At 40.9% G+C, this 25,741-nt stretch overlaps 1 protein-coding gene across 2 annotated transcripts in view; it reads right to left on the reverse strand.

Annotated features, from left to right (window-relative positions):
* LOC122809132 (cytoplasmic phosphatidylinositol transfer protein 1-like) overlaps nt 1–25,741 on the reverse strand; it is a 641,537-nt gene that overhangs the window by 125,427 nt on the left and 490,369 nt on the right. For both annotated transcript variants that reach the window (XM_044080408.1, XM_044080400.1), the window contains exon 7: nt 17,024–17,179. In XM_044080408.1, the coding sequence (XP_043936343.1) occupies nt 17,024–17,179 (156 nt within the window). The remainder of the gene's footprint in view (nt 1–17,023; nt 17,180–25,741) is intronic.

Genomic DNA, 25,741 nt, shown 5'->3' on the forward strand with positions numbered 1-25,741 from the left:
ACCAGGCTAGGAAGGAATACTGGTTGGCTGACAAAGATGCTAAGACAGAAGTTGTAATAACAAAGAATAAGACATCAGAGGCACTCTACCAACTTCTGGAAAGTATCCCAGTAGATGGCATAAAGAAATGTATCAACTTACGAAGCAAAGACAGAAAGATAAAGATTTTTAGACACCATTCATAAGGGATGCTAGGAACAACCTGCTCCCCTGTCCACAGGGCATCAAAAAGGCAGATGGAGGCATACTTTCAGCATCTTCAGAATGAATAAAAAACGCATAGAAGCTGTACTGCCCCAGTCACAGCCTATGATGATAGAAGTAGGAGCCCACAATAGATGAAGTAAGAACAGCAGTAAGGAAAATGAAGTCGGGGAAAGCAGCAGGCTCAGATGAGGTCACAGCAGATATGATAAAGATGTTGGAAGAGATGGGGAGAAGTGACACCTGAGGATACTCGTAGCAATATGGAGAGAAAGGCATATCCCAGATGACTGCAGAATACGAATTCTAGTGCTAGTCTTCAAGAACAAAGGGGACATTCAAAATTGTAGGCAATCCTATCATATTGCATGAAAGTTCTGAAGTGGGTGAATGACCAACAAATACACAGAGAAGTAGAAAGTAAGGTGGAAGATGAGCAGTTCAGATTCAAATCAAGATGCAGCACATCTGAGTGAATGTTTGCAGAGAGACAGATAGTTGAGAAGAAGCTAGAGATGAGGAGAGAGTCGAACTGGGTATTCCTACTGTTGGGGAAAGCATGTGACAAGGTCCCAAGACAGCTGTTCTGGGTCGTACTGTGGTGGTTGAAAGTAAGTCCCAGAAACAGTGGTAGAATTAGTGCAGGCTATGTACAAGGATCCAAGTACAAAACAGTGTTTGCCCTCACAGATGGGCTCCCAGTGGGAGTTGGGGTGCATTAGAGTTTGTCTCTGAGCTCATTGCTGTTCATACTGGTGATGGACTACATTAGCAAACAGGTTGGAGGGGACAGATCAAAAAAGCTGCTGTATGCAGATGACATGGCATTACAGGCAGACTGAGCAAAAAATCTTCAGAAAATAATCAGGAAATGGAATAGAATGCAAAACTGAAAGCACATGGGATGAAACTGAGTACAGATAAGACAGTTGTAATGGTAGTGAATGTGGAAATCAGAAGAAGGTGAGAAATGAGATAGAAGGGGAGATAGTGGAGTAGATTTAACAGCTCCAAGTATTTGAGAGAGGAAGTCGAGGAGAAGACAAGTGTGAATCAGAAGGTCTAAGCTAGAATCTGAGGGTCTGCAGACAACCGGCAGAGAATGTCAGGGTTAGTGTATGACAGAAGAATTCCAAGAAGTTGAAAAGTGATGTACAAAACGACATTATGACCAGTACTAATTTATGGCACAGAAACCTGGGCAGTAAAGGCAGTTCAGCTAAGAAAACCTGAGGTGATGTAGATTAAGTGGCTAAAATGGGTGGTAGCATACACAATGTGGGACAAAACAAATAAATTAGGAGTTCAGAGCAGCAACCAAAGTAGTTACAATTGCAGCAAAGGTGAAAAAGAACAGATTATGCTGGTTCTGGCACATGTGGAGTAAAGCAGAAGACAATCTGGTGAGGATGATTTGGGACAGACAGGAAGAAGGCAAGAGAAAATGAGTGGCCCAGCAAATAGGTGACTGGTTTATGTGAAATAAGACCTACAACAGTCAGCCATGAGTGTTGAAAGTGGCACTGAATAAAGACAGATGGTGAAAGTTGGCACAACACCTGCAACCCCATTGTAGAAAATTGGAAAAAGTGGGTTGACGATGATTATGATGATGATGATCACTAGACCCAAGATCATATGTCATCCATGAAAATGGTAACACAGTCTCAGTTACTAAAACAAGCTGCATGGCTGTCACTGGTGCAGAAGACTGTGGGTTCTATTCCCACACCAAGTAGTTTGATTAATATTACAATACTGACACTGCAATGCAGCATGGAGGTGTTGCTCTCCTACGTCTGCCATCCTTTGGATAAAAAAAATTAAACCCTGGCCTCATCTGCCTGAGTTGGTGGTAACTCATCTGGATGTAAAAGATCCCCTGACACTTATTGAAAAAAAAGTAGAGTAAATTCCCTAGTGCTCTGGCATAACTGACCCAGTCAGTATGACTACCATATTGGGTCTCTCTTGAAAAGAGACTATTGGCCTGGTAGGAACAAAGTGAAAAGAAATAAATATATATATATATATATATATATATATATATATATATATATATATATATATATATATATATATATATATATATAGGTTCACTTTGGAATCTCGAAATACTGAAATATGAAATTTCAGTATCTCGAGACCAAAGTGTTGAATCTGCAGTTGTGCGAATCTTCAGAATGTCGAATACAGAAATCTCAAACCTGCAGTGGTGATGGCGCATTTGGTAAGTGTAATGTTTTTTAAGGGTTTTGGGGAGGGTTTGTCTATGTGTGAGTGTGTTGGGGAGTTTTAGGTGTGGGTTAGGGTTGGTAAGTGTGAGTGTGTAAGTGTTGAGAGTGGTTGTGTTTGTATGTATGTGTGTTTGTATGTATGTGATGTGTGTTTGTGTAAGGGAGGTTTAGAATGTATGGTAGTGGGTTTGCTGTCTTCCAGTTTTTAGTGCAACCACAGAGTTGCTATATATATAAGTAGGGGGGTGGGGAGCCCCCCATATGGGGGTGCAGGGGGACTTGACCCCTGCTTATAGCAAGGATGTGTGTGTTGTGTGTGTGTGTGTGTGTGTGTGTTAGTTTTGTTGTGTTCATGTGTGTTGGTTTGGTTTGATGTAATGTCGGGAGGTAGGTGTGTTTGTGTTTGTTTGTGTGGTGTATTGTTTTTGTGACATTCATGGTTTTAAATTTCGTGGTTTTGAGGTTTTGGGTTTGTGAGTTTTCAGCTTTATAGTTTCAAGACACTGAAATTCGATATTTCAGTATTTCTGGATTATAAAGTAAATGTGAATATAGATATATATATATATATATATATATATATATATATATATATATATATATATATATATATATATATATATATATATATATATATATATATATATATATATATATATATATATATATACACGCAGCTGCTTTCTAGAGCTAGGCTAACTTTATGCATTACTCAGTTCAGGTAATAAGGAAATGGAACATATGTGCCTTTCACTAATGTATATAATACTTTAGTTTGAGTTTTTTATTTAATTTTGTGTCAGTATCTTACAATGTATAGCACAGTTTAGAATGCCTAAAATGATGTGTTTTCTTCTTACAATGCGGCTGTGTTTACAGTATCTACGACAGATTTGTACACATCAATGCTGTACTTCTAACACAAGCAAACACACATGGTGTCATGTTGCAGATGTGAAACCCACACTTACATGTTACCTGAATATTGTCAGTGTTTGCCTTCAGGGCTTGTGTTATACATGAAAATGATCCCCAGAAAACCTGTCTACCTATTTAATGATCTGCATGAATGAATAAATGAATGAATAACAAACAGACATTTCTTAAATTTATTACTGCATGTCTGTCTGCTAGGGAGTAAAATAATCACATCTGAGATGTCTGAGATGTTAAGAATTACTGCAAAATTATCCTTAGTCAGTGAACCAATACTTCAGCTTGTTTATCAAAAGTCTTACTTTTATTGTTCTGTAAGCAATACAGTCAAACTGCCACTTTCCAGTACACAAAGACTTCTTGTCAAAGTGAATTTCATCTTCTAAGGAGTTTCTTTAATGCTGTGCACCCCGACCCCATGTTCAAAATGGGAAAAGGGGCTGTCTGATGAAGCTCTGACAAGGGGGCACTAGGTTACTTTGTCTATATATATATATATATATATATATATATATATATATATATATATATATATATATCTTTCTATCTCTCTCTCTCTCTCTCTCTCTCTCTCTCTCTTTATATATATATATATATATATATATATATATATATGACTTGGTCGACAGTTCATATGATCGACTGTTTATTTGGTCGACAGTTCATTTGATCGACAAGCATTTGCCCCCTTCCCCAATGTTGTGTGACCCTGGAGTTGATATATATAGGTAGGGGGGGCACAGCCCCCCACATTGGGGGGTGTGGGGGTAGATATAGATGTATACAAAAAGAAAGAGAGTGTACCAAGTTGGTATATCACTTTTTCTAATAAAAAGTATATAGTATACCTTTAAGCAAATGAAATTACTTGGGATGAAAGACTTGTAACTGGGAAGGTGTTGGCATGTAGAGTAACCCTTTAAGCTAAAAACATACCTTTCTAATATATTTTATGTCGTTAGGCTTCATGCCTAGACTGGCGTCTATCCATTATTATTTTTTTCAGGAGTATCCTAATTCTGGAAGATGTAACAATTGACCATGATCCCTTGCTACCTTCTTCACCTTTGCTATTCTCCTTGTAGACTATACAGCATAACGTTGTCTGAAGGTAGTTATAACACTTATTTCCCTTGTCTTGTTTACATCACTTGTACTTTTTTTTACACATTTGCTATCCCTTGATTAATTTATGGCAGTGGATAAACTTGAATTTATGTCTTTTAAAACACATCTGATATTTATTAGGCTAGCCCATGTGAAGATTAAGTAAGCTGATTGCTTTCCATTCCAAAAAAAAAGGGCTTTATATTCATTCTTTGAAGTTACTGGCACACCATCAACAAAAATTATCTTTGAAACACAATGTAATATAAGGAAACAATGTTTGAGGAAAGGTCCCAAAATAAATGTGCTGAAAATCTATAGAAATGCAGAGAATGTTGGGAATTATTAATGGTATCTGTCAGCTTTTAAAATAGTTAACTTGATTTTGGCAGCTCTTGGTAATTTAATATGATTTGTATATGTGTTTGTTTACTGAGACCACCTTTTAAATAAAACAACTGTTGCTTTATAGGCCACGGCCAAAGCATATGCATTTTATCAAACTGAAAGGGCATTTTTTTATTCTTAGCACAAAACTCAGACAAATCAAGACAAAATGTTCAACTTTTTTCAGAAAGGATGACTATGAAGTGAGATGTGTTTAAAATATGGGGAAGAAAAAATGAAAGCACTGATGGTATGAGAACATATTCAGTTTCAACTACCCTGCACTGCTTTTATACAAACTATTTAGCAAATAGTTTCCTTCAGAAAACCTCAAAATGTGAGCTCTGTCATTCTTAATCTTCTTCTTTCGGCTTTTCCCGGTTAGGGGGTCATCACAGCGGATCAACTGTCTGCTTATGATTGGCAGTGGAGTTTTACAGTGTTGAGTTGCCAGCCTGGTGCCCAACCTTCCACAGAAGGCGCACACACACATGCACTCACCCCTAGGGCCAATTTAGAGTGTCCAACCCATCTACAGCATGTCTTTGGGATGTGGGAGGAAACAGTACAGTTTTGTACCTACTATAAATGTAGATGTTTGAGTGCTCATACAGCTGCAGTCATTACAGATGAGTTATCCTGCCGTCAGGTGGGTCCTCGGTTGGCCGAATTCCAAAGTCTAGGTCCGGCGTCGGTTGTCGTCGCTTCTTCCCTGACGTCACTGTGGCAGGGGTACAAAAGAGGCAGCCGACGCTATTTTCTTCAGTTTTTCTTGCCCCAGATGTCAGGTGCCCCCAGAAGGAAGGCAAAACATAATGTTATGCAAACATGCAATATAGAAAAATCAAAAAACAGTAGTTGCAAGCAAATACACCATAAAAGAATACCCCAAATAGGTTGTATGATAAGGTGTTTGTCATAAGGCCTGTCCTAAGAGGGGACGGAGGGGGGGTAACCTGGACTGCAGCTGTATGAGCACTCAAACATCTACATTTATGGTAGGTACAAAACTGTACTATGTTCATCGTGCATACAGCTGCAGTCATTACAGATGGGAAGAATCCCAAAGCTAAGTAAGGGTGTTGGGCACTAAGTGGAACTAGGAGGAGCGAGGATGCCCTGCAAGACTGCTGTGGCAAAACCTGCTCTAGATTTAGAGTATAGTGGAAAGTGATAGTGCTTGGAGAAAGTGTGCACGGAACTCCAAGTGGCTGCTTCCAAAATGTCCTTGGTAGGGACCCCCCTGAGGAAAGCTGCAGAGGTAGCTGTGGCCCTGGTGGAGTGGGATCTGATACATGCAGGCACAGTTTTTCCATGAAATGAGTAACAAAAGCGTATGTAGTGGGCTATCCATTTTGAAATAGTCTGTTTGGAAATAGCCTTTCCTTGAGCACCTGTAGCATAGGACACACAGAGTTGCTCGGATTTCCTGAATGGCTTTGTTCTGTCCAAATAATAACAAAGTTGTCTGTGAATGTCCAAGGAATGTAGTAGTCTTTCCCCTTTGTTTTGTGGATTTGGATAAAAGGTAGGTAAGTGAATAGTCTGATTCAAAGCTACACTGGATACTACCTTTGGCATAAAGGTAGGGTTGGTTCATAAGGAAACTCTGTCCTGATGGAAAATGATGAATGGTTGCACAGCCATGAGGGCCTGTAGCTCCGAAACCCTGCGTGCTGAGGTGATAGCCAGAAGAAAGGCTGTTTTCCATGACAAGTATTGTAGTTCTGTTGAAGAAGCTGGCTCAAAGGGGGGCAGGGTCAGCTTTTCCAATACGAAGTTTAGGTCCCAAGCAGGGACTGGTGATTTCCTTGAGGGTTTTATATTTTTTGCCCCTCTGAGGAACTGCCTTAAGAGAGGATGTGAGAATAAAGGAGGATCTGTGTTGTATTGTGCAGAAATGGCTGAAGCGTGGATCTTGATGGAGGAGAAGGAAAGTCCACTGTTTAACATCTCAGCTAGGTACTGTAAAATTTGAGGTATATTTATTACCCAAGGATTCTGGCCCTTTTCTTGATTCCAGGCACAAAATCATTTCCATTTGGCGGAGTAGGCTTTTCTAGTAGAAGGTCTTCTGGCCTCCAAGATGACATTCTGCACCTCCTTGGAGAGGAGAGTCTGTTGGGAAATTAAGGAATTCTCCATGCAGCTAGAGTTAGAGTTTTGAGCTGGCTGTGAAGGTTTTTTTAGTTGTGCTGGGACAACAGAAGAGGGACTAGAGGTTGGATGCATGGTGGGGAATGTGTCAGGCTCCTCAGGAGTGGATACCAGTGTTGTCTTGGCCAGTCTGGAGCAATGTGAATCATTTGCGGCCTCTCTGCTCTGGCTTTTAATAGAACTTTGGTCAGTAGAGGAAGAGGCAGGAAGGCATAAACTGTCAATGTTGTCCAATTGAAAGAGAGTGCGTCCACTTTCTAGGCCTGTGGATGATAGGTCCTTGAACAACATTTTTTCAACTGGCAATTTCTGTGGGTAGAAAATAGATCTATGTCTGGCTGTCCCCATGCCTGAGTTATCTTTGTGAAAACTTGAGGATGCAACTTCCATTCATGTGGGTCTGTCATATTTCTGCTTAGATTGTCTGCCAGTGTGTTTTCCTTCCCTGGCAGGAATTGTGCCTGTAGTTGAATTTGCAATTCCAGTGCTGTGTTCCATAGGGTCATGGCTTGCCTGCACAGGGGGTATGAATGAGTTCCCCCCTGTTTGTTTATGTACCACATCACTGTGGTGTTGTCTGTCCTTAACAATAACTGGCCTGGATGCAGTAGGTCTTTGAAGGTCATAAGAGCATTTTGCATGGCTAGCATCTCCTTTTGGTTGATGTGTAGGTGCTTCTCTTTTTGGGACCATTTTCCCTGAATGCACTGATCTGCCATGTGTGCTCCCCAGGCGTAGTCTGAGGCGTCTTGTGATGATTTGAGTTGCTTGAGGTACACAGAAAGGGAGACCTGTGTTTCTTTGGCATGCTTGAGCCCACCACAAAAATTCCTTTTGAAGGCATGGAATGAGTGGTATAATTGTTTCCAAGCTGTGGCTGTGTTGAGACCATAAGTTTTTTAGGTACCATTGAAGTTTCCTCATATGCAGCTTTGCACATGGGATTAGTAGGATGCAAGATGCCATGAATCCCAGAGCCTGCAGGACTTTCCTTGCAGTTAGCCTGGTGAAAGTTGCCATTTTGCTGAAGTATTGAGACAGTTGCCCTTGTTTGTCTGGCGTGAGGTAGGCCATCTGGGTGGTTGTATTCAAGCTGGCACCCAGGAAAATTATTTTTTGAGAAGGTATTAGTTTTGATTTCTTTTTGTTGACTGTGTATCCCAGGAAGTTTAACAGTTTTATTACAAACGCCAGATGCTGCAATAGTATGTCCTTGCTGTCCGCTTGGATCAGGCAGTCATCCAGATATGGGTAGATTTGTATTCCTTGTAGTCTGCAGAAGGCGATTACTGATGCCAGGCATTTCGTGAACACTCTGGGTGCAGTAGATAAGCCAAAGGGCAATGCAGAGAATTGGTAATGGGTTGAACCTGCAAGAAATCTGAGGTATCTTCTGCAATCTTGTCTGATAGGGACATGCAGGTATGCCTCCTTGAGGTCCAATGTTACCAGCCAAGACTCCTTGCCCAGCATGGAAAGAAGCTGCTGTAATGTGAGCATCTTGAATTTTGGCACCTGTAGATATGTGTTTAGGATGGATAGGTCTAAGATAGGTCTCCAATCTATCTCTTTCCTTGGTACCAGGAATAGTCTGGAATAAAAACCTTGACCTTGTTCTTCTGCAGGTACCTCTTGAATCGCTTTCATGTCCATGAGAGTGGAAATTTGTCTTTGTGCCTCTGCCCTTTGATTTTGTGGCAGGTTTGGCATGCCTCTCATTTTTGGAAGGGTGTGAAAGTGGAACCTGTAGCCTCTGTCTATAATGTCCAGAATCCATTTGTCTTTTGTAACAACATGCCATTTTTTTGAGAATAATGCCAGTTTTCCGCCCAAAGGTGCTGCCATTAAAGCTTTGCTTGGCAGGTATAGGGGGAAGTCATTGTGTCTGTTTTCTAAATGACTATGATCTATCTTCTCCACCTCTTGGGGTTGGTGCTTGCCACTGTCTTGCTCTGTAAGATCCTTGAGGTTGCCCTCTACCCCTTGGGTGTCTGTATCTGCCCCTTTGAGGTCTGTCCATGGCTGGAAAGGACCAATTTTTTGAAGGCCAGTTTCTGCTGAAACGTGGAGGTTGTACCTGCAGGAAATCTTTCACTGTCTGCATTGATTTCACTTTTTCCTCCATTTTCTTTAGTACCTCCTCAGCTTTAACACCAAACAATACATCTTTTTGAAGTGGTGCATCTAATAATTTTGCTTTGACATGATCTGGTAAGGTTTGCTCTTTGAGCCAAGCATGTCTACGTATAACAGACCCCATAACAGCCCCCATAACAGCAGCTCTACATGAGGCCTCTAAAGCATCAAAACCACACTGCAAGGTATGTTTACCCACTTGCTCTGCACTATGCAACAAATCCTGCAACTCTTTCAAATCTGGTTGTTCTGGTTGTGTCATTTTGCTTTTCAACTGAGATAACAAAAACTGTTGGTACTTTAACATATGGAATTGACAGTTTAATGCCCTCATGGTTAAAGTGGCCGAGGTATACACCTTTTTCCCCCACCTTTCTAATGCTCTGGAATCTCTTTCTGAAGGTAATGGGTTTTTAGCAGTAGAGGCAATTCCCTTTGGACCCTGTGAAATAGTTTCTGGGTCAGCAGTATGGCTTTTATATAGGAACTGGTGAGAATCAGGAACCCGGTAATACCTGTCTGGTTTAACAGGGGCTGGAGGTAAAGAATCTGGATTAAGGCTGGCTTCTGTGTACACATCATCCAAAATATCTAAAACAGGAGGGATAGCCAGGGGCCTATGCTGGGGGACCAGTAGAAATTCCCTGAGCCTTTTCTAGGAATCTGAGTAATCTTGGCCTTCCCAGTGAAAGTGTTCCCTCAATGTATGCAGGGTTTCCCCAAAAGAGTAGTCTCAGGGGGGGAGACCGAGGGAATAGACTCCTCAGCATCAGAGTCTTCAAAAGGGGAATAAGCGTAATCCTGGTCCTCAGAGTGTTCTGAGGTAATAGAAGCTTGATCTGAGGAAGGGTAGTCTTCCTCTAATCTGGGTCTTTTGTCAGAGGGGCATTGAGAACCCCTGATAAGAGTAATCAAATCCTCACCCATTTTAAGCATCTGCTTTTTAGGCATGGGGCCTTGAGAGGAGGTCTGAGGACCCTGTTTTTTGGTTTTCATGGCTGCTTTAGATTTAGTGAAAGATTTAATAGAGAAGGTGGAAGGCCTGAAGACGCCTTCAGAAATGGCAGGCCTGTCTAAATTCTGAGTTTCCCCGCCAAGAGTGGCGTCGGTATTTGCAGTAGGACTGGGGACCGAGGAGCCTGCGACCTCTGGTACTGAAGTCACCGGTAATGTAGTTTCATTGGTACTCAGGGGCTGTGTAGGCGCCTCACTGAGAACTGGAGAACCAGTAGTTGGCCTAAGCGTCGTCTCAGTAGTCGGTGCGGACCTTGGATGTCGGTCCTTATCTTTGCGTCTTTTGCTCAAAACTGGAGTTGGAGTATCCGATGACATGATATAATAAAATTTTTTGCCAAAATAATGAAGGGCGAACTCCGCCCAGCGCTTAATAGTGCGCTTGTTGAATCTAGCACAAAAATGGCAGGCCGAGATGTTGTGGTCTGGGCCTAAGCAAGGTATACAGAAAGAGTGGAAATCCTTATGCGGTATTTGCTTCCCACATGAAATGCAATTATTAACTTTGTCTGACATCGGTCTGAGGCAAGAAAGGTTTCCCCAACGGGGTACTTAGCTTTAAAGAAGACTTCGGCTGAAATGCTTTCGTAAATCTCAGGAGCTGGCCGACCGGCACTTGCGAACTGCTTCTGCTTTGGACACCGTGCGGCAAGAAAGACCGAAGAAAATGGCGTTGGCTGCCTCTTTTGTACCCCTGCCGCACTGACGTCAGGGAAGAAGCAACGACAACTGACGCCGGACCTAGACTTTGGAATTCGGCCAACCGAGGACCCGCCTGATGGCAGGATAACCCATCTGTTATGACTGCAGCTGTATGCATGATGAACATCGGAGCACCCAGAGGAAACCCACGTGACCACAGGGAGGACATGCAAACTCCACAAAGAAGGCACCCTAGCTGAGGATCAAACCAGAGAACATCTTGCTGTGAGGTGGCAACGCTAACCACAGCACAACTGCGGCTGCCCTCTGTCATTCCTAATGCACAAGCTAAAATGTTTAGTTCTTTGATGTGTCAGTTCACTCTATTAGTATTGAATGTCATCACTATAAGCAACAAATAAAACTTGACATATTCAGGGACTGCTTATAGGTTCACTGGTTCGCAGGCGATTACTAGGCTAATGGCTTAAGAACCCTTACAAGCCTAGTCAATATATTTCAATTTTATGAATTGTATTTATTACTGCTTGGTAGTAACTTGATTAAAGTGTAGCTATCATTCTAAGTCTTTTGGATTAAGCACTTGGGCTTCAGACCAGTTGTTTTACATTAGGAAGGTTTGTGGCATGCACTGTGGTGGCAAGACAGGTAGCTTTCATCCTTCTAAGTTGGGAACTGCTGATTGAGAGCTCAGTGTCTGTTATTCCTAAAGTGTATTAGTTTTGGTTTATGCACTTGGGCTTCAGGCCAGTTATTTTACATTAAGAAGGTTTGTGGTCTGCACTCTTGTGGGAGGAGAGGCTGGACTCTGCCCTTCTGAGCTGGGAATTTCTGGTTAAAGGTTTATAGTGCCTGCATATTTGAACTGTTTCTTACTGAAATTGGTGCACCTTGTTTGCTGTAGCATAGACTAGATTCAGCTGCTGAATCTAGCTTTGTTTGTATGCTTGTTGTTTGTTTGCTTGTTATTTCCCTGGAACGCTAATTCCACCTAATACGCGGCTTCTCAGCGCTTCTGTGGATCACTAGTGATATCTGCATTGCTTACTGTACTTATTTCCTTGTTTCACTTGAAAGAAAGTCACTGTTTGTCATTTTTGCATTTAAGTTACCTGTAACACATTGCATTTAAGTTACCTGTAACACATTGCATTTAAGTTACCTGTAAGACATTGCATTTAAGTTACCTGTAAGACATTGCATTTAAGTTACCTGTAACACATTGCATTTAAGTTACCTGTAACACATTGCATTTAAGTTACCTGTAACACATTGCATTTAAGTTACCTGTAACACATTGCATTTAAGTTACCTGTAACACATTGCATTTAAGTTACCTGTAACACATTGCATTTAAGTTACCTGTAACACATTGCATTTAAGTTACCTGTAAGACATTGCATTTAAGTTACCTGTAACACATTGCATTTAAGTTACCTGTAACACATTGCATTTAAGTTACCTGTAACACATTGCATTTAAGTTACCTGTAACACATTGCATTTAAGTTACCTGGCACTTGCTTACTAAAGCAATTATATAAGTCAGCACTAAAAATTAAAAGCACTACACCCTCACTCCCCATTGGCCCTTGTTTTCAATTATAAAGGAATTCCCAGTATTATTCTAGCATGTCCAAAGGTCAGTTGTCAATCTCCTCTCCGGTCCAGCTGGTGAACTTGGGAATCTTGAGGCAATGTTACAACTGCCTCATGTACACAGACAACCCTCTCCTCCTCCCAACAAATTCCAACACATGTGAGAGATGCAACCATATAGCCAAACTGGAGGCTAAGCTCTCTCAACTCAGTACTGGCATAACCAGTCAGGAGGAGAAGGAAACCACACTCACTACAATTCCAATCTCACATAGACCTACCACGACAACAAACCAAACACATAATCACACCAAAACATACTCGGAGGCTTAAATAAAGATCTGCCTAAGAAGCAGAGACCTCCAAAGCAGACACCCAATCAACTGCTACCCCAAAACAAAACACGTGCAACACATATCTCACAAAGCCAGTGTGCTGAACAATCACAGCCTTTAAGGCTAAACAACACACATGATACACTTGTAATAGGTGACTCTATCATCAGGCACACTGGCGTCCCGCTCACCAGGCTGAACAAAGAGAGGGTCACGGTGAGCAGCCTGTCGGACGCTAGGATCCAACACATAACACAAGCACTCAGGTCTCTCCAGGGCAAGTACAAATATGACTCGGTCATTGTCCATGCTGGTGTGAATGACCTGAGGCGTACCTCCCTGGACTACATGAAAAGAGACATAGAGGAGCTCTCTGAGCATGTAGCCCAGGCCAGTATGACCCTGACCTTGAGTAGCATCTTACCCTCACCAAGAATGATGCCACAATATGAAGACAAGATGATCAATTTCAACAATTAGCTTAAGTACTGGTGTCATTCAAAGGGGATCCAATGCCTGTCAGCCTGGGATGATATGCTCGACAAGCCACAATGCTTCGCTAGGGACGGCTTGCACCTGTCACCCCTGGGCTTTTGGATATTGGCAAAGGCTCTTGCTACCCCCATAGTGCCTTTTTTAGGCAAGGCTCAAAAGACAAACCCACCTCCATAGATATCACAAGGGATAAGAAACTAAGAGTGATGTTACTCCACGCCAGAAGTCTAAACCTCAAGATGCACGCACTTGAAACTCTCCTTAGCATGGAGAACATCAATATCTGTGCAGTAACAGAAACCTGGTTCAGGGCTCCCGAGAACACCCCGGCACTACCAGGTTATACCTCATACCATGCTTTTAGGCCCCAAAACTTGGACCGAACCACAAAAGGAGGGGGAGTATCGATATTCATCAAAGATACCCACACCTCCAGGTTGGTGGCAAAGCATGAAGCATCAGAGACTATTCATGAGCAACTAACAGTGGGTAAAACTGCCTTCCAGTTTATAGCCTGCTACAGACCACCTCCCAAACCCAGGAACCCCACTCGGCCTTCCTGAGAACACTGGAAAATATGAAGGTCTCTCCAAACACCATTATATTGGGCGACTTCAACTACCCAAACATAGACTGGGAGCATTACTCTAGCTCCAACACCCTAGCCCAAAGGTTCCTAGAATTCATAAACTCAAATGCTATGGAACAACTTGTTACCACTCCCACAAGAGGGGAAAACGTACTGGACCTGATCATCACCAACATGGGGACTCTATGCTCCAGACCAGAAGTGTATCCCTCACTGGTAAGATCAGACCATAAACTGATCTCACTGGATATTCATATCCCGACCCCACCCCCTGCCCAGAAAACCACAGTGAAAAACTTCTCTAAAGCAAATTTCACACTCCTCAAAACCGAGGTGGAATCCTTAAAAGCCCCCAGGCCTGTGGAAAATATGGCCCAGACCGCAGAATCCTTTATAAATGCATTCTATGAACACCTTCAGGAATGCATGGATCATGCAATTCCAAATAAAACCAAGACCCAATCCTCCAAAGGCAAACATCCTGTCTGGTGGACCCCAGCCATAAACAAACTATGCAATAGAAGGAGGAAGCTACTACATGATAAGAGCAAAATCCCAAAAAGGGAAGGCATCTCTGATCACTATTAGCAAAAAACTAAGGGCACTCATAAAATCGTCTAAGGCCAGCTTCGAGAGAAAAATTGCACAGGACACTAAGGATAATCACAAGCCTTTCTTTAGTTATGTTAGGAACCTGGGTGGGAATTCCCAGATATGCTCAGAATTAGTCCAAAATGTCAAAAAATATGCCGAACCCACAGACATTGCCAACATCCTAGCTGACAGGTTCAGCGCAAACTTCTCTCCCCCCTCCCTACCAAAAAGGCAAATACCTATCCCAGCAGAGTGCTGCCCCCCTGACATCTCAGATGCTCAGGTAAGAGCCGCCCTCTCCAAAGCAAAAAACACAGCATCAATGGGACCAGACGGTGTCCCAGGCTGCGTCCTACATGAACTCCAAGAAGAGCTAAACCAAACACAAAACTACTGTTCAGTCTCAGCCTTACTACAGGCTATGTACCCAAAGAGTGGCATACAGCAACAGTGGTCCCTCTCCACAAAGGTGGTGCCTCAACGGACCCTGGAAACTATCGCCCCATAAGCCTGACTAGCTTGGTCTGCAAAGCTATGGAAAGGATCATCATGGACCTCCTAAATAAAGATATTGGGGGCCTACAGACACTGGATCCTACCCAGTTTGGCTTTGTTAAGGGCAGATCCTGCCTCTTAAACCTGGTCAATTTCTTTGAAACAGTCACCAAGGCCATTGACGAGGGGAAGGTGGTCCACACAGCCTATCTGGACCTCGCAAAAGCCTTCGATACAATACCCCACTTGGGCATTATAGATAAGCTCACCAGCTTAAATATAAACCCCTATGTCACTAGATGGGTTGCAAACTGGCTCAAGGACAGAACCCACATGGTTATAATTGCTGGAGCCATGTCAGACTCCAGTTACAAGTGGCATCCCACAAGGCTCAGTCCTGGGACCTCTCTTGTTCAGTATATATTTCTCGGAGGTACAGGCCACCACAGAAGGACTGTGGCTGACCAAGTTCGCAGATGACTGCAAACTGGGCGCCATAATCGACTCTCCAGCCGACACAAGCATCCTCCAAAAGGACCTCATAGAAACAGAAAACTGGTGCCAGAGCCATGGGCTCAAGCTAAACGCCAAAAAGTGTATAGTCATCCCCTTTGGCAAAAACAAAGTGCCCACAAATTACCACATAGGTGGTAATCCATTAAGTACAGAAGAAGTAATTAGGGACCTGGGGACCCAAGTTGATAGCAATCTCTCATTTGACAACCACGTGGCCAAAGTGGTTAGAAAAACATTTTATATAGCCCACCTAATCATGAAGGGATTCACATCTAGATTAGGGGAGGTCATCGTGCCTCTTTACTCATCCCTCATCAGGCCCATAATCGAGTACAATGCCCCTTTTGGGATGTACCTTACCAAACACCTGCAGCAACTGGAAAAACCCCAAAAGTACCTCACCAAGAAGATTGAAGGGCTCAAACAGATGCCATATGCTGCCTGGTTAAAGAAACTCCAGCTCTACTCAGTGGCATACCGCCTGTTCAGAGGCGACCTGTGCCTGACTTATAAAGCTATGTCCAACCCGGAATTAAGGGACATGCTGCACCTCAAAAAATCCAAATCCCATCGAGCTACACGCTCGAGAGACTTGAACCTCAGCACTGAAATAAATAGGACATCCTGGAGGGACAGATTCATAACCCAGAGGCTCCCTTCACTCTGGAATAAAATCCCAGTCCAGGTTAGGCAGAGTCCCTCATTGACTCTCTTCAAGAGGAATCTTGATGTGTGGATGGGAGATCGTAGGTTTACCCCAGTTATCACTTCTGTGTCACTGTTAGACAGAGGCACAGTATACTAACCTCGAAAAAGGGCATAGCAAAATTAATTTAAAATGGGTGGCGAAAGCCAAACATACTCTGGCTAAGATTATAAATGCCCTAGGGCAGATAGCCTAGTACGAACCTATGACCCAATATGTGGCCCCTAGGCCAAGAAGATGGCATGGATTTGTTTCTATACATTGCGTATCTTAATCATTTTATAATTGATTTGCTTCGTGACAGTTTACCAACATTGTAAATAATTACTAAGCTGCTAAATCAGTTCTTATGACTGCATGCATGTTTACCTAAAATACTGAGTAGGGATAGTAAAATAAATGAAGCTATTAACATGTAACAGACAAAAGGAATATGAAAGCTGTCTCTGGAATACTTCTCTGTAATGATTTTCTCTCAGTCCATGACTGTCATGCAAATTATCAAAAGCTGTTACACAGTAAACTAGTAAGACTTATGATAATTAAAAATATAAACAAAGAAATGAATACATATTAGCTTTAAATGCTTGTTTTATAATTGTTTTCCTAATGACAGCTGGTTGTTATTATCAAAGAAAATTGTGTTGCAAATAACTATTGACTGAAACCACTGCCGCAGCCAACAAAGTGTACTGGATGTTTCAAAAGTAAAAGTAGGAAACAATGTACTTCATAGCTAAGAATATCTTTTGTAGTCCTTTTTTATCACAAGAGTAGAAAAATGATCGTAAATGCTTACAAAAGATACTGAAGTTTTTTTAATGAAAGCAGAAGGTCAGATGTTGCATTCTTACCTTTTGAACAAATCCTTCCACTTTGGTCTGAAAGCCATACATCTCAAACTTCACAGACACAAGTTTGTAGGAACACATAATAGGGTCAGATATCTTTTGCCAACCAGCACTGAAGGGACCTCTCCCAGTTTTCAATGACTTGAACTTTGTGAGATCCTAGAAAAATGAAAGATGAATACAAAAGAATTTCAGAAAATTGGTTGTTCACAATGTGATCCATTTAAAATGTCTCAGATTGTTAGTTTTCATGATCTAGAAATAGTTAATAAATTACATTTGTGACTCTCATGGAAAGCCATAAAGTGTTAAAATACATCATTTTTGAAGGGAATGGTAAATAACTTGAATGAACTTTAATGAGGCATTCCGCAAATTCTAACAGGTACAGACAGAAGCAGTCATTCATAAATATGTAATGTGTTGTATGCTTCTTTATCCAAGTTCACTCCTTCAGTAATTTTATGCGCCTAGTTCACTAATAAAAATGAAATCAAAAACATTCATTATTTATATATAATCAGGTTATTTGGGAGGGGTTACAGAGGGTGGTTCTATTAAGAGCAATAAAAGCATTAAACTCATCCCTTCCCCCTTAACACCATAGCGTAAACTATATAGATTTATACACATGTTCATTAATATTATGATATATATTTTTTACACACAAACCTGATGACATTTTTATTTGGTACGCAGGTAATCTTTGTTAAAAGTGTTTAGTTTATAAGTATTAGTATTTATTCTGATAGATGTCTAGTGGTAGATTTTTTTTTGTTAATTAGGTAGTCATTTTGTTAGTGAGAGAGTTTCTTAATTAATAAAGTTTGTATTAATAAGTTAGCCTTAATGAGCTTCTCTTATATTATACATTTTAATTTGTCTCTAGCTTTTTAGTTTCAGTTCACAGGTAGCACAGTCTCAGTTTACACTATGGTGTTAATGGGGAAGGGTGACTTGTTTAAAGGAATGAGTTTAATGTTTTTATTGCTCTTAAAAGAAGCGCCCTCTGTAACCACTCCCTTGCTCCAAATAACCTGATTATATATAAATAAGGAATGTTTGTGATTCTTTTCATTATACTCACCTAGGATCACTTGTTTGTGTGTTTCAATAAAGGATATTACATTTTAACTCAACTGTGGAGTACTATTTTCTGTTTTATTATTTTGTAGTACGTATTTTACAGTTTGATTTTTATTAGTGAAATAGGTCGTCCAGGCTGCACTTGAACAGGATCATGGAAAGCTCTGCTTGCTATGGATTGGAAGCCTATTCCAGAGGAATGGCAACCTGTCTGTCTCTCCAGCAGATCCTGTTTATGTTGCAAGCTAGACTGAGGTCCCTACAATGGGTGAATCTAGTCCCATTTGACTTACGGATGCACAGCATTTCCATTAGATTTGGGTCAGAAATACCCCTGTAAACCAGATATAAGTTACCTATAAGTAGTCTATACGCTACTGGGTACAGAAACTGCAACCTCCGTCTGTCTGTATAAGACATGTGCTGGAGACCTTGAATTTTCTTAGTTAGAAATCTCTGAATTTACTCAAGTTGCTGCTGGTGTCTGGTAAAGTACATACCAAAGGGAGCATTATAGCATTATATTCAATAATAACCCTCATGAGGGATGAACACAGGATAGTTATAACTCCTTTTGCTCTTGAGGGAATGCTTTTGCTAATCAGGTGAGCAATGTAGAATGCCTTCCTCACCACAGTAGGCACATGGTGGTCCAAGCTGAGGTCACAATCAACTTGTGTTCCCAAGTCTCTCACTACTGAATTGGTATTTAGGGTATTATTGTTTATTTAATAATCAGCAGGGACACTGTTTTTATCCTCACTGATTTGCCGCAGAAATCCAGAAAACCACAAATTTTATGAGGAAAGGACCAAAAATAAGAGACAAAACTCTGGACATTCTGTGATAATCTGGACAGTTGAGAGAGATATGATATTCCATAACCTCCTCTGATACCGAAATAGATGTTCTGAGTTTGCCAAAGATCTCCTGAGTCTGACAAAATATTTTTATGCTTTGCAAATTATTTATGTGTTTGTAGAAGATTTTCTATGTTTGCTCATATTTTCTGTATTTGGGAAAATGTCTCAGGATTTCTGAACTTATTTCCAAAGTTTCATGATATGCAGGAGATACTCCTTTTGTTTATAAAACATTTGTTACTCCACTTGAGCTCAAAACTAGTTTGTTTTACATTAAGAGGGTTTAGTTTACACTCTTGTGGGAGCAGAGGTCTGATTCAATCGAAGGCTTATTGTGTTTATCTGATTGACCTGAGGGCTTAACTGTGTAAAAGTCTTTCATCCTACTGGCATAAAAGCCTTACATTTGCGAGAGACTGTTCTCATTTATTCACATCTTCCCTGTGCCTGGCTTGGATGCCTGTAACTCCAGGACCACTGAACTGCATCTAAAGCCATATGTGGACCTACAAAGCTGATATAAGTATATATTTTTTTGCACTCGCTCTAAATATTTCAGTGCTATTTAAAAGGTTATGAGCTGCATTTATTGATTTGTTTGAATTTATCACTGTTTTTAGCCTGTAGTTTTTAAAGAAATGACATCTGTTTGTTATTGTACTGTTCTTAGGTCATTTTAACAGCATCATGATATTCCCTTACCAGTACCTTACTTATACACAAATCTGTCCAGTTAAAAATCCTCTATAGGAAATTCTCTCCATAGTCCCCACTATTCACAGCTGCTTGAAGAGCTGCTGGTTTGTGCAGGGGACAGCACCACTGCAAGTCATCCTGTAGTACTGATAAACACTGTCAATTATGACATTTAAGTGACTCTTCTCCTACACCTTCTCATCTAATGTAGATCCAATATAATGGATATATGCTTCCCTGCCATCTCTGTTTATGGCCTGGTGGATATGGGCATCGTAAGGCAGTGTAATAACTGCCTCATGTTCACTGACAACCATTTAATATTAGAACAGACCAACACAGTGTTTGAGAGATGTAAATATACAATGTCACTGGAGGCAAAGCTCTCACATGCAAACATTAAAATGCAAACCAGGTTATCAACATTACAACCAAAACACTCACTACCGACACTAAGAAACAAACACACAGACCCACATATGTGGAGGTATTCACTTGTAATCTACCCAAGCCTCCAAGATCCCCTAAAAGCATCTCTCAGTGATCCACACACACTCAAAAAAGACAGGGCCTCACACAGCACATAACGGTGAAAATCATAATAGCCCTGCTTCCAAACCCATAAGGCAACACACCACATAGCCAAATGTTCTAGTTACTGGATTGGAGATTCCATTGTAAGACATTCTGATGTCCTCATTACCAGGCTATCAAAGACAACAATGCCTTTCATACATATCAATCTCTCTCAGCTCAGGATAAAACAAAGGGAGGAGGTGTCTCAATCTTTATAAAGGATAAGTACACTGTTAGGTTGGTCCAATAAAATGACTTGCTTGACCTGCTCCATGCCAAGCATGCAACCCCGTATCATATCCTTGCTAGCTAAAGATTCCCAAAAAATGAGTCTGGAAAATCACACATCTTACCTAAACCTACTGGATTCTTTTAATATGTAGCCTAACACCATACTTATGGGTGACTTCAACTACCCCTCCATAAACTGGGAGACTTATATGACCTATAATTCACTTACTCAGAGGTTTTCGGACTTCAGCAAAGCAAACACCCTGGACCAACTAGTTAGCTCCCCAACTAAAGGTACAAATTTCCTAGACCTGAACATGGGGGATGCTTCTCCCTCCCATGCATTAACTCCTCCCTGGTAAGAACTGACCACAAAATTATCTCCTTTAGTTTTAAAACTAACCTAGAACCCCCATCAAACTCCGAACCTGTTAACAACTTTGCTAAGGCCAAATTCCTCAAACTAAGTAACAGCTTATTAAACTTCCAAGCCCCTCCAAACCTGGATGACACTGATGCCTACTCTATGCCACACACAAAAGCACTGTACAACCACATTCATAGCTGCATAGAGGAGGCAGTACCTGTATGAGTCAAACCTATGAGTGCTGACAAAAATAAGCCACGCTAGTGGACCCCTAGCATAAATAGGCTATTCAATGAAAGGAAAAAAATCTCCTCCAAAGCCAAGAAGAAACGGACAAAACAATGGAAAAAGACACTCACCAGTCTAAACAAACAAATTAGAGAGCTCGTCAAATCTGCAAAAGCAATCTATGAGGCAGTGATAGCCTCCCAGGTGAAACATAACCTTAAGGCTATTTTAAATGATGTTCATAACCTCAGATGAAACATGCAACAATGTGCCAAGTAAATCATGAACGGTAACACTTACTCCCAGCACAAAACTATAGCAAACCTGCTGTCTGACATGTTCCGTTCAAACTTCTCCCCCACGATCACCTCCTACCACACCCAAAGAAATACCAGCAACCATCCCCATATGGGTCATTATGAGGAAACGGGTACTTATGGTGCTCACTAAAGCCTAAAACACAGCATCCATGGGTCCTGTCCAGGATGCATTTTACATAGCTTAAAACAGAATCTATTAGGGCCACTAGAAACCATTTTTAACAACAGCCACTAAATGGACTTTGTCCCAGAAGAATGGAAGACTACAACACTTGTCCCTCTGCACAAAAGGGGGCTATCAACTGATGCAAGGAACAACAGACCCATAAGTTTGACTAGTTTTGCCTGCAAGGCCATGGAGAGAGTTATAATGGACCTGATCAATAATGATAAAGGAAATCTTCAAACACTGGACCAGACCCAACTTGGCTTTGTCAAAGTGAGGCGTTGCCTGCTCAGTCTGGTGGACTTCTTTCAGAAAGTCACTAGGGCCACAGATGAGGGTAAGAACTTTACTAAAGTCAAATGCCTCCAACTAAGTAACAGCTTATTAAAACTTCCATGCCCCTCCAAACCTGGATGATACTGAGCCCTACTCTGTGCTGTACACAAAAGCACTGTGCAACCATATTCATAGGTGCAAAGAGGAGGCAGTACCTGTATGAGTCAAACTTATGATTACTGGCAAAAATAAATCACTGTGGTGGACCCTTAGCATAAACAGGCTATTCAACAACAGGAAAAAAACATCCTCTCCAAAGCCAAGAAGGAACAGACAAAACAGTGCAAAAAGACACTCGCCAATCTAAACAAACAAACAAATGAGAGAGCTGGTCAAATCTGCAAAAGCAAACTATGACACAATGGTCGCCTCCCAGGTGAAACATTACCATAAGGCTTTTTTTAATTATGTTCGTAACCTTAGGGGAAACAAGCAGCAATGTGCTAAGTTAATCACAAATGGCAACACTTCAGCCCAAAACTTTAGTAAACCTGTTAGCTGACATGTTCATTAAAAACATCTTCCCCTATCACCTCCTACCACACCCAAAGAAATACCTACAACCATTCCCCTACTGCTCATTATGAGGAAACAGGTCTGTAGAATAATAGGTGTGTTATACCTTTAAGAAGCAATTCCAAGATCTGTGTGTGCATATAAATACCAAGTATGTGTTAGCTTCAGTGCCATTTTGAAGGTGCAGCCAGAGTATTAATATCTATGTGCATGACAGCTAGTTTGTTTATAAGTTAGTTATTTAACCTCATTTATGATGTATTTGCATGTAATAAAGCTGCTTGAAGAAGAACCCGCAATGTTCGCCTGTTTTATCCTGACCTGGTGATCAACATGGTGTCAGAACCTGGATTGCAAAGACTATTCTTCAGAGCCATGAGGTGCAGAGGTAATGGCGTAGGCAAACTAAAAGAACCTAGAGCAAAAAAGGGCCAGAAACAAGTCAAAGGTAAAGACAACACGCACAAATGATTTATTTATAAAAGAGGTAAAACCAAGCATTACAAGGGCACAAAACATATTATTAAACAAACAAATAGCACAGAAACATTTATTAAGCAAATGAGAAGCATGAAAAAGCTCATTAATCAAACAAAATGTTGGAAACTGAATTATTTGATAAAACAAGCATCAGAAAAGTACATAAGGGTTTCAAAATTACCTCAGAATTGTAAAACGAGCATGTTTAAAGTAAAACGAGAATGTTTAGAGTTGAAATGAGCACAATAAAGTATAATGAGCATGAAAAGAGATTAAATGAGCAAAATGAATATATCAGAAGGACATAAAGGACACATGAGTAAAACAAATACAATAGAAAGGGTAGAAGAGGGCACATTGAGTATATGTAAAGCAAGGGCGACCGCATGTATTTTGGCAAATGACTGTATTTTGGCATAGATTACTACTTCGCATTGACTGAAGCCTTGAATAGCAGTTTTGAAGCTTTGAATAGCATAACTAGAGTTATTCAAAGTATCTCAAAGTGTGTAAACTTGCTTAGTGTGTGTTTATTACTGTGCATTTACTCCAAAGAGTTTGTGTTGTACAAAGTGCAATTATTTCGTAAAGTGCAGCCATTTCAAAAAGTTTCTTGTGCCTGGGTGCATCTGTTCACAGAGTGCCACCATTACAGAGTGTCTCCTGCACTATACAGAGTTATTTGGCAAAGTGCAGCCATTTTGGGGAAATTTCAGTGTGCTGTCTTCATAGGTTGGTACTAGGCTATCAGCCCTAGGGCCTATACAAGCCTAACCATAACAATTCCCTGGCTATTTCTTCCCACACTATTTACTTCCCTGGACCCCTGTCTAGCAGGGCGACAGTCATTCTCCCATCCAATCGTCAAGGTTCCTTTTGAAGTGGGCCAAAGAGGCACTCTGCTTGACATGTGTGGGCAGTCTATTCCATAGTCTGGGGAATCTCTGGGACAGGAGCCTATCCCTCCAGCATGTTTTGTTTATTGTGATGACAAGGTTTAGATCCCTGGAGCATGTGGCTCTGAGGGATTGGGATTTCTTTAATTGTAGCATGTCCAACAGCTCTGGGTTTGACATGGCCTTGTATGTTAAGCAGAGATCACCTCTGAGTAGACGATATGCGACAGAGTATAGCTGGAGTTTTTTAAGGCAGTCAGTGTAGGGCATCTGCTTTAGGTTTGTGATTCTTTTAGTGAGGTATTTCTGCGGCCTTTCCAGTTGTTGCAGATGTCTTGAGAGGTACATACCAAATGGGGCGTTGTAGTCTATAATAGGTCTAATGAGGAATGAGTACAGTGGGACAATGACCTCCTTTTTTCTGGATGAAAAGCCCTTAGTGATGAGATGTGCCGCATAGAAGGATTTCCTGACATCATCATTTTACTGTTTATTGTGTGTGTATTGTTTATTTTCAAAGTGCAGTTATTTTGAAGTGTTTCTCACTCTGAGCTTCTTCTGCCCAATACATTTGCAAAGTGCAATTACTTTGAAACAGTTTATTCACAAATTGCAATTACTTCGAAATAGTTTATTCACAAAGTGCAGTTACTTCGACATGGTTCTTCACCTCAGCTTCTACTGCCCAGTTTATTCACACTGTGCAGTTGTTCGAAATGTTTCTTAAAATGATGATAAATGACTTTTGCAGTAAAGTAATTTCAAGATAAAAGGCTTGTACAGTAAAATAATTTCAAGGCAAGTGGCCTTTACAGTAAAGTGATTTCAGAATATTGTAGTGCCCAGGAAACTTATTTAGTAAAATTCAGTTATACAGAGACTTGTGTTATTACAAGTACTGGCAAAAATTTCATGCACATGTACATTTGTATGTACAAGTGTGTGTGTTCATGTATATTTGCAAGAGTCTTCACTGAGATATGTTAATATGGCAAATGGATTTCGCAAGCTACAACCACTTGTGTTTGATCAGGATATTGCAGAGAATTGGAGATGATACATTTATACAAGCAGCTTATTCTGATAAAGATACATTTACCAGGGCATTCATTTTGCTAAAATTTAGTAGTGGAGATTTTCTCCCTGGGCCTCTACTGAAAATGGACATATATCCAGCTAGACTAGCCCGGTCAACAAATATAAAATAAATAGTAAATAAATAAATAAATAAACCTAGCAGGGTCAGAGGCCATTGAAAGGGAGCATTTATTTGCATATGCAACAGCAGCATATGAAGGTGAAGGAGAAACTCATTGTGTTGTGCAGGCTGAATCAAGGGAAGATCCCGAGTGTTTAAAGCAGAAATTCAGAGAGATGTGTAACCCCCAAACTAATGTTATACTAGAGAGGCATTTGTTTTACATGAGAGATCAAAAGCAAGGGGGAAACTTTTGCAACTTATATCAATGACCTGAGAAACAAGGCTAAAACGTGTAGGTTTGGTGATTTTAAAAGATGAGTTAATAAAGGACAGACTCATTTGTGGTATTGATAATGCTGCTGTGAGAAATATTTTGCTTCATGACAGTGACTTAACGGTGAGCAAAGCCATTGAGATTTGTCAGATCCATGAAGTTATAGAAAGACACACAAATGTGCTTGCTAGTGATGAGTATGGTTTCAGTAGGCTCCAGAGCTAATGTAGACAGAATGCAATATGTGACTGGTAAAAGCAGGCCTAAGCACATGGCAGTAGCCGCCCCTGTGGGGCTTCCAATTAAAACCCGTGGTCTTCTAGAACATTCCAAGACCAGTTCAGTTAAAGGAGCATACTAAGTGCAGAACCAAGATTATTCAGTGCAGAACAGAAGTTACTCAATACAGTATAAGGGTGATTCAGCAAAACCCAAATCATGCTTTATTGTTAACTGTCATAATTGTGGTTCCAACCATGAATCCA

This window comes from Protopterus annectens, chromosome 1.part1 (assembly GCF_019279795.1).
Source record: "Protopterus annectens isolate FY-2018-M chromosome 1.part1, PAN1.0, whole genome shotgun sequence".
Taxonomy (NCBI): domain Eukaryota; kingdom Metazoa; phylum Chordata; order Ceratodontiformes; family Protopteridae; genus Protopterus; species Protopterus annectens.